The sequence below is a fragment of the Haliaeetus leucocephalus genome, unplaced genomic scaffold (assembly GCF_000737465.1).
Source record: "Haliaeetus leucocephalus isolate CR32 unplaced genomic scaffold, Haliaeetus_leucocephalus-4.0 Scaffold702, whole genome shotgun sequence".
NCBI lineage: Eukaryota > Metazoa > Chordata > Aves > Accipitriformes > Accipitridae > Haliaeetus > Haliaeetus leucocephalus.
The window spans coordinates 5,540,159-5,549,366 of NW_010973138.1; the positions used below are offsets into that span (position 1 = coordinate 5,540,159).

The 9,208-nt window shown below is 47.7% G+C and overlaps 1 protein-coding gene across 3 annotated transcripts; it reads right to left on the reverse strand.

Annotated features, from left to right (window-relative positions):
* Positions 1 to 281: 281 nt before the first annotated feature.
* SMIM11 (small integral membrane protein 11) lies at positions 282 to 8,945 on the reverse strand. Of its 3 annotated transcripts, XM_010580367.1 has the most exons (5): positions 8,895 to 8,916; positions 7,835 to 7,896; positions 3,739 to 3,854; positions 2,179 to 2,359; positions 282 to 459 (listed from the first exon to the last, which is right to left on the reverse strand). In XM_010580367.1, exons 3-4 carry the CDS (start codon positions 3,757 to 3,759, stop codon positions 2,192 to 2,194), a joined length of 189 nt encoding a protein of 62 aa, XP_010578669.1. In that variant the 5' UTR covers positions 3,760 to 3,854; positions 7,835 to 7,896; positions 8,895 to 8,916; the 3' UTR covers positions 282 to 459; positions 2,179 to 2,191. The 3 variants fall into 3 exon arrangements, with proteins under 3 accessions (XP_010578669.1, XP_010578670.1, XP_010578668.1); XM_010580368.1 differs by lacking the exon at positions 7,835 to 7,896 and having other exon boundaries at positions 8,895 to 8,945; XM_010580366.1 differs by lacking the exons at positions 7,835 to 7,896; positions 8,895 to 8,916 and having other exon boundaries at positions 3,739 to 6,055.
* Positions 8,946 to 9,208: the final 263 nt, after the last annotated feature.

Here is a 9,208-nt window from a genome sequence, read left to right on the forward strand (position 1 = left end):
AGCTCCTCTTCTGAGTTTGCTCATCTGGATTCAACAAAGGGCCCCCAAATCTCAGATTTACACCCTTGCAGGAAGCAGTTGCTCTAAAGAAGTTGCACAGAGCTCTCCCCATTTCCTTCTGTCTGTCCATGAACCTTGTACACACCCGTAATGGATTCGGAGTATTTTTCTCTTTAAAACCAGCCACCTCCTTGCAGCTGATCTTTAAAAACTGCCTCCCCTGCAGCTCTAACTGTAGCATTTGAGTAAGCAGCAACTAAAGCTATCAGGTTGTTTTTTTTTTTTTTTTATTGCATAAATAGAGGCTTAGATATTTTGCTGTACATATAAAAAGTTGAGATACAGTTTAAGTGAATGTTACCCTTGAGGGTTTTATTCCTTTGACACATCCTTCATCTACAGGAAGGCTTCGATCTCCCAGGAAAGGAATCCAATGCAAGCTGCCAAGTGTCAGAAAATCTGCAGGGTGGGGAAACAGCAGTGAGAACAGCAGGCATAATATGCTGGCAGCACATGGGCTAAATCTGCCTGTCCACGTGGCACGCTGCAACCAGAGCTAATCACAGCTCTGCAGTGCTGACACTGGAGAACATTTCTGGGGTAGGACAATTCACCCCTTCTTGCAATCCCGTTATAGAGAGACATGGCTGACAGTCTGAGAGATGGCAGAATTTAGGAAGGACTGGGCCTCTGGTGGGCAACACTGGGTAACTAGGCAAGTAGGATATCTTCTGTGAAATCAGAGATGCTTTAATGCCAGTCATTCAACAAGGTCAACGTCACATGCTGGACACAGAGGCCTTGTGGGATGAGCTCACTACCCTGGTGCAGTAATCCCTTGGGCTATGGACTCTGCCAAACAGAACTCCCTGGGACCCAACTATGCACACACAGCACAGTATGGTCTCCTCATTACAAACAGCAGGCTCATTTGTTTAGCAATAAAACTCCATATAATTTACTCTGACTTATTCTGCAAAACCTGAAAGAAGTGTTCTCACAGCATCTTCCAGTGGCTAGCAAAACTTATTTAAAACAAAAGTTTAAAATGGCACAAGTCTACCCAGAGACAAGTGCTCAATCTGATGTAAACAGGAGACCGAAAACCACCTTTGGTTTTGTTGTTTTTTCTATGCGAATGAACCACTTCATTCCCATAGTTATTTCCAGGGCCCCATTTCTAGTCACAATTTCCAATCCTTGTTGCACAAAATAAAACAGTGATAGGTTTGAAATCAAAACTAGTAAACATTTCTAAAAACTGAAACTCTCTTCATATGTGAGGTGATGACCGCAAAAGGGGAAAGTTAAGTTTTTTAGTTTAATAAAGAGTAACATTACATCAAACTCCTACTGAGCTTACAAAGGGCAGGCAGGAATAGAATTCCCATTTTGCTGCAGAACAGAGATGTGAAATGAACTGATACAACACCAAACAAGGCAGGGAATATAATCTTAGCACTAGGCAGTACTCATTTTGCTAATGGATTTGATCCAATAAGGCAATGATTGCTTAAACTTTGAAACAGAGGGAAGGAATTCAGCACATGGGGAATGAAAACCCAAAACTTTAAGAAATTTTGCTCTTCTATGCAGAAAGATGTCCATTTTCCTCAGTGAAGTATATATGGTGGATGTTAGATAGCAAAACCTGTAGCATTTCTGTTACCTTGGGAAGTTCCATGGCATGAGATTTGGCCCTTCCACCTAAATTATCTACAACTTGTCATGTATTTAACTAATATGGAATGGCTGATTCTTTTCTCTTAATTACATGACTTAAGGCCAAGACGTCTTATTGCATCATCCTGTCTGGCATGCCCCTCATACATTTTTTTCCCAATTTAACCATCTCTTTATGCATCAGGACTTCCTGTGCAATTGGTTTGGCGTAAAAATTCAGGGAGATTAAGAGCAGAGAAGGAATACTGTGCTAAGACCTCCTATATCACGAACTATGGCTGTCAAGTTTTCTGGTGATAACTGCAATTCCTACAAAGAATGGGCAGGATATGGGTGTGCAAATACGCTGAAATATCACAGGAGACAAATATTACAAGAACTCAGATAACGGTGAAAGCTCTAATTGCACAATCCAAATGCAACCAAGTCAAAACATAATGGGATTAATATGTCAATGCCATTATCGAACACCAGAATGCCAAATAAATTCTATACCTGAGAAGACTCTTCAATCATCCTTCTTCTCTGCTTCTGTTTTCAATTTCTCTTCACGTTCCCTCTTCAGTTTTTCTTCAATTTTTTTGCTCTGGTACATTTTTACTCCAGCAAATGCTAAGCAAAGAATCAATGTTTTAGCTGCCAAAATGTACATCAGCAATGGGAAATTCTCCAAAGCCTGAAATACAAAATAATATATTTAGGCAGTTACTGGAACACTTGGATAATTAAAAATTAATCTACAGGGATGCTATACAGCTTCCTACGGCAACAGCATTATTCAAAGCAATGGTAATGCTTCTCTGTTCATGCTTTTTTTCTGTAGGAAACTTTAAACTAGGCAGATCAACATCTAGGGGAAACAACAAAAACAAGTTCACTCAAGTTTGTATATGAAGCCCCTTTGAACAGGTCTTTGTTGCTTTTGTTTGCTTTACAGCAAATGGAACATTGGCACGATCTCAAGCTGAAAAAGGGGAAGAACTGAGTATCTTAGGATAATTGTAAAAGTGGAAACGCTTCTGAACAGTTCTCACATGAGCGATGGATCCATGCATATCAGGTATCAGATGTGATCCCCAAAGACACTTTTGTGCTCCTAGAAATTTTAATCCACGGTAGGTTTGCAATTCACTTGCCCAGATCTGGAAGGCATAGATAAGTGCCTTTAAACTGGAAGAAAAGTAAAAAACCCACAGCCTTCCATTTAAGGAGTTTTTATGCCCGGAACCACTGAAATTGCACAACATATTTCAATGTTATAAAAGCATGCTACTGTAAGTGCACGTGGAGTGGAAAATAAAATGCAAATTGGTAACACTGTGAACTTGGAATAGAAATGTAACAAGTGGCACAGGCACTCAGTGAAAGATGTCAATTCCAGAAGGATGTTGAAGGTACACGAATGCTGATTTCTACAAGCTGCATGTTACCTTTGACATCAGGCCACTCCCCTCTAATTTTGCAAAAACCCATCATCCTGTGTCAATCTCCCCACATATTAAAAGTGGCAATCTCTTTCAACCACAGCTCTGCAACACCAGAAAGGTAAAGCCAAGGCTGGGGGTTAGCATTGCTTTCTTGATAAATGGTTGATTTAACATGTTAAAATTGCTAATGCATGAGGTACTTGCTCAAACGTTTCTGTGCCTTACACACCCACCCTGCAGAGTATTTATGGCCCCAATACACTAAAAGACATAGTAACGAAAGGAGATGAGGAAGGAGCAGCCAGAGGAAAGCCTGGAAAGAGGAAAGCCAGGAGGAGCAGACGCGAGCAGAGCAGAGCTTGCCCACCAGTGCTGCGCTCAGGTCTAAAGTGTGAGGCCCCAACAGCAAGTACTGGGGCCAGCCCGCAAGGTGCAAGCATGTATGGCAAGAAAGGACAACAACAACAACGAGTCCTCTGTCCTGGAGGTGCAGAGAGTGCAGTGGTTAAACAACCTTCACCTAAGCAAGGAAACCATTTTTAAACACAGGACCCATCCAACCACATCTTACATGCATCTGCTTGAAAGAGCAGAAATTCACTGCTTTATGAATGTGAAACATCCTTACCTTCCAGTTAAATGCCACCATCTTGGCTGCGTGACGATATTGCCTGTCCTGCAGCAGGCTGCACCTAGCACCAATGAGCGCCACGCTTCTAAAGGCACAGACCAGGGCAGGAGCATCTTGAAGAAATGGATATTAAAAAAGAATTAACCAATCTGTTTCTACTCAGCACGTCCACACTGCACATCTCTGACAAGCTCATCTGCTGCACAGCGCCTGGCAGCTTATCAGTGCCACACGGTTCAGGAATGACCTACGTGGGCCTTTTTGGAGCTGAGTGACAGGAGCAACATCCAAGCTGCTGAAAGACAGGGGTCTGACAGGCCCCAGGCAGGTGCCACGCTTGCGCAGAGCAGAGGCTGGGCTTCCACCATGTGCAGCACATCCCGGCAGCTGCCCAACCGAAAACACAATGCTGGCTGCTTTTGAAAGCTTGACACCTGTGCACATCACACCACCTCACTGATGTCTGTCTGAGATCTAGCGGACAAAAGTGCACCCAGAAGAGCTGTCTGGTGGTCTTTAAGCCCAGCCTGCCCTGTTCGGAGCCTGAATGCCTAATGGATCCTAGCATCTACTATAATTTACTGGTTATCTCTGATTTACTAATACATTAAATTCTCCATGCAGCCCATAATAACACAGAAGTGAACCAATCAGTTGCTGGATCCCTTGACTGGTCAACATATGTTTCAGAGCTGAACTTCAGGGCTGAGAAATGCCTGAGGGCATGCTGAAGGCTGCAGCACAAGCCACAACACTGCCCTCCAGTCTCTGCTTGCTGCTCTACCAGCACTGACACCGTTTCAGCTGCTGAATTTCAAATTAAGCATGTTTCCCTGCCTGACTCCCTCAAGGTGTTTCCTGTATGTGTAATAACAGAATCACTGTCAAAAAATAGGAAGAAGCCCTACAGCTTAGTCCAAACCTTGACCAGCAGCTGGACTGAATAAATCACCACCACACCACAATAGCTGCTGCTGACCTTTCTTCAGAAACAGGGAGTCAAATAAACGTTCTTGCAGCTCCTGTGCTGCTCAGCCAGCTTCTTCACAGATGCCCTTATTTCCCCAGCTAGGCCTTCCTCTTCTCTCCTCTTCCCCCAGTTGCAAAATCCTCACCCTGCAGAGAAAACACCCTGGAAACCTCCTCACAGAGAGGCACCACCAGAGTTCTCTGTTACCAAGATGGAACTATACTGAAACAGTGGTGTGGCCAACTCGTTTGTCCTTCAGTATTTACTGTGTTGATCCCGAGTTGTGCAGCTCCCTTCTCCTGTTGATAAAATGTCAGGGCAGCTGTGAACTAATGAGTCGGTAGTGTTACACCTCCAAAAAAAGGGCATTTTAACTCCTGATGTTTCCTCCAGAATTTCAACAACCACTAAGATTTGAAGTCCCCTGCCAGATGGCCACAGCAAAAATCCCACATCAGAGCAAAGACTGGTTCTCAATGCATGGTTCAGATGGCTACATGCTTCTCAATGAAACCCAAGTTACACAAGCCTGGCCTCATCTGAAAGGACTGCACCACCTAACCAGGGTGTCTTCATCTCAGAATGCTGACTTGGGTGGGGGCTTCATCAGACAGTCTTCACTCTTCTCCTAAATTGCTGTAAATTCTGTGCTTCAGTTGGAATCAATTTTGCAACATGTTGTAAAAAAGCAAGAATTCAGCCATTCAAAGACAGGCTAGCATCTGGCATATGATGCTGAAAATGGGGTTTTAGTGATTTTTTTATGTACAGAAAAAGTTTTAGACTCAGCAAACGTTATGCGAGCCCATCTGTGGGGTCTGATTGCAGGGTACCAGCCCAACAGCAAGAAGCAGCGTATAATGTGTATCACAATGTGCACTCCTGCAAATGCTCTTGGTTACAAGTTGATTATTTAAGCATTCAGCGCAACACTTCTGTAATATTTCCGCCCTGCTGAGACACGAGCCTGTATCTGCCTGAACTGTGTATCCAACAGGAGTAGCTGCACTGAAATCACAAAGGACAGGAAGAAATTCTCCCTTTGTTCTGAAGAGTGGCATTTTGATCCAAAATGTTTCCTGTGAGAGCTGACGCTTTTGATGTTCTGTTCTCACAGTGTCTTCTGCAGTTGGAACTGAGCAGGGAAGCCACCGCTCCCTCCACATTGCATTCCCACATCCTGTGCCACCAGCCTCCAGTGGTCAAGCACTTCTCCCCATTTCGTCTCTTGACTCTTCTGGTCTCTATCTTGATCCAGACCTTATTAAATACAGCTGAAACCCCAGGACAGGAAAAAATGGGTGGAGCTGGGGCATGGGGCAGGGAGAAGAAAGTGTGAAAAGGAGAGAAAAAGGCAGGATTCACTTCACAATTGAAAAACAACTTTTGTTAGCACTGAGGTCGCCAATTCAAAAGCAAAAAGCTCAGACACTGTACTTTCAAGGTTGTGATATCTTAAAAGCATGCAGGCAAATAAACAGCTGAAGTTTCATGTTTGCTTTTTCAGAGGCAGATAAGGCTCAGATATGAGTTCAGAACACATCTACAGTCAGGCATTGTTCGTTCCCCAGGAAAATGCAAGCTCCCTTAACAAACACAGTGCTACTGGGAACGGAGACTGGGCCCCATGGAAGGTCACTATTACCTTCACTCACAGGCAAGGAGGTCTCATGTTGAGCCACGTGAGAAAGAAACAGGAGCACTAGGCTCTGCCTGAAGCCGTGCCAGAGACTCCGCGACAGACACTCCATAAGCTAGCCATCATGTACTTGTAGACTCGTATGCAGGGCAGGGGTAAAATGATATCACTCTCACACATATCGGTGGTCTTCTTCACTGTGATTGCACCTCGCAATCACTAGCCTATTTACAGTCAGACCTCTTCTGTGAAGCAAGTCAAACTACTGCAGATGGGAAAGGAAGAGAGGGTCTGCCCGTATCGCACACCTCAGTGCTGTACCAGCAATCCTCCGTCAGCTCCAAATGCTGTGAGGTCTTCTGGGTCCAGAGCAGGCAGACAGTGTCACCAACACAGCCCTAGCAGCTCATGTCCTCAGCAGGGCTAAGGAGCTCCCAGGGAGAGCTGCACCAAGTCCCAGAGCTAGACTTCAGCTGATACCAGCCCCAGGATCTCTGCACAACACTGTGTTGCACAACACAGACCACCCCAGACAAAGGAGTTGGGCCCTAGTCAGATGGGAAGTCTGTGGTGGAGCACAGAATTGAATCCAGGTCTCTCAGCCACTGAATTACAGCTCCAGTCCACCACAGCAACCACATCACAGCCCAGCCACTTACACCATTGTTTGCTTATGCAGTGGCAGAATATCGACTGGCCTGCACGCACCAGAAAACATCTACACAGGCATCTGGGTACTCATAAACCCACTTGAGTTGTCTTGGCAGAACATCTCACTCAGCTTGCCAATAACTCCATCTACTCAACAAAACAGGACCCGAGATATTCTTTTGTCTACTGGGGATTTCTGAGCAACTCCATTTTACCCGCTTTGTGAAAAGCTATAAAAGTCACCAGCTACAAGGCCTCAGAAAGCAGCGAGCTACTAGGGTTATTTGACTACATTTAAAATGGAGTGATGGCCAAGTATGTCCTGAGCTAGAAAAGGGGTTTCACTCCACCTGCCTCTTGTTGCTGCTTTCTTTAACACACACATTTCAGGAAGCAAAACGCATGCTTCCCACATGCACAGTCACTGGAGGACCCGCCACTACACGTGACCTGCTGCGTCATGCATTAGGCTGACCATCTGCAAAACAGGATCACTCATCCTCAAAAAACAGACTACTGGGTCATGGGAAAACACAGTAATATGGCAAAGCCCACAGGCTGCAGAGAAACACAGTGGAAGCAACTGCGAGCCAGAGCTGCTGCACTAAGAATCCATCACAAACCACTGCCACAAGACACAGTGGTTACATTAAGTCAGAAGCACTCAGACCTGTGCACGTTTACAGCCTCTGTGTGTAGGTGGGTCAAGACATCACTCCATAAAAAGACCTGTATAATGACTCAGTTTATACTAGCGTCACTGATAAAGAAATTCCTAAACTAACACCAACTCAAAGAAATCAAAAACATAAAGCCATGTAAGGCCTCCACACCTGAAGAAGCAGAAATTAAAATACTAGTGATTCCTCTGGCAGCTCCTCACATGCTCCAAACTCTGGAAAATAAGAACAGAGCAGATAGGATGTATCAATCATGGTGCCTGGATTAAAATCAAATCAGATCAAAACCAAGAATTGTCAGTGGCACATTAGACTGTTCCACCATGGCTCCCAGGGCACCATTTCAGCCACATCCCAGGGTCCTTGCAAGCTGCAGGCCCTCGCTTGCTGCCACTACCTTGCCCTAGGAGGGTCTGCTGGGCTGGCAGCCTCCCCTGCCTCCATCCCCCCCCCAGCTCTGCCCTGCTCCCCAGCCACCTTTTCCCCGCAGCGCCGCTGCCCAGCACAGCCAGCAACCCGCAACCCACAGTTGAGGACACCAAACTTTTTCAACGAATGATAACTTCAGACTCCTCCTTCTTACTTATTTGCTCACTTTTAAGAAAACAACAAAACTCGGCGGATTCACACGCAGTAAAGCGCACTTCCAGGCGGCCGTGCATCGTACCCTGCAGCAATACGCCGGGGGACGCCCGAAGCGGGCCTGCCCGCCCGTATAAACGGCCATCAAGCCAACGAGCGTGCCTCCAGCAGCTTTTAACCCGCAGGCTCCCTCGTCCGCAGGTTGTTGCGAGGGAGCGTCTGCTGCCGCCTCGCACCCCCGCCGGCGCCAGGGCGGGAACCGGGCCGGTGCGGGGCTCAGGCAGGCAGGGCGGCGGCAGCCAGGGGAGGGCAGGACAGCAGGCAAGCAGGGCGGGCAGGCAGGAGAGCAAGGAAGGGGGGCAGGAGAACGGGCAAAGGAAGGCACGCCGGTCAGGGGTAGGCAGGCAGAAGGGCTGGGCAGGCAGGAGAAGGCTGAGGGGAGCGGAGGGTCCTGGAGCAGTCCGGACCGGAGGGCAGGCAGCAACGCAGGCGGAGCAGGCCGGGTCGGGGACGGGGGGCCGCCCCGCTCTGCCCGATCTCTCCCCGCCGGCCCGCCTGCCCCCCGCACGGCGCCGCGGCCGGCCGCGCCGAGGAGGGGTGTGGGGGAAGGCCCAGGACACGCGTCTCCTACCTCACGGGGCGGCCATGGCTCTGGGCGGGAGGGCGCGACAAACTACATCTCCCAGGAGCGGCAGCGGCAGGTCCCGGCGGGGCAGGGAGCGGCGGAGCGGACGCGGCCGGGTCCCCCCCGCCTTGCCTCGCCCCGGGCGCCTCTCCCGCAAACCCGCCGTGCCCCGGCCGCCGCCTGAGGCCGGAGCAGAAAGTAGCCGCCCACCCCCGCCCCGTTTCTTCCAAGAAAATAATAATTCTGAGGTAAAGACATTCCCACACGTCCCAGGGGCGTAGGCCCGAGGGCAAAGCAGTCCAGGCCCCCGTCCTCAGCTT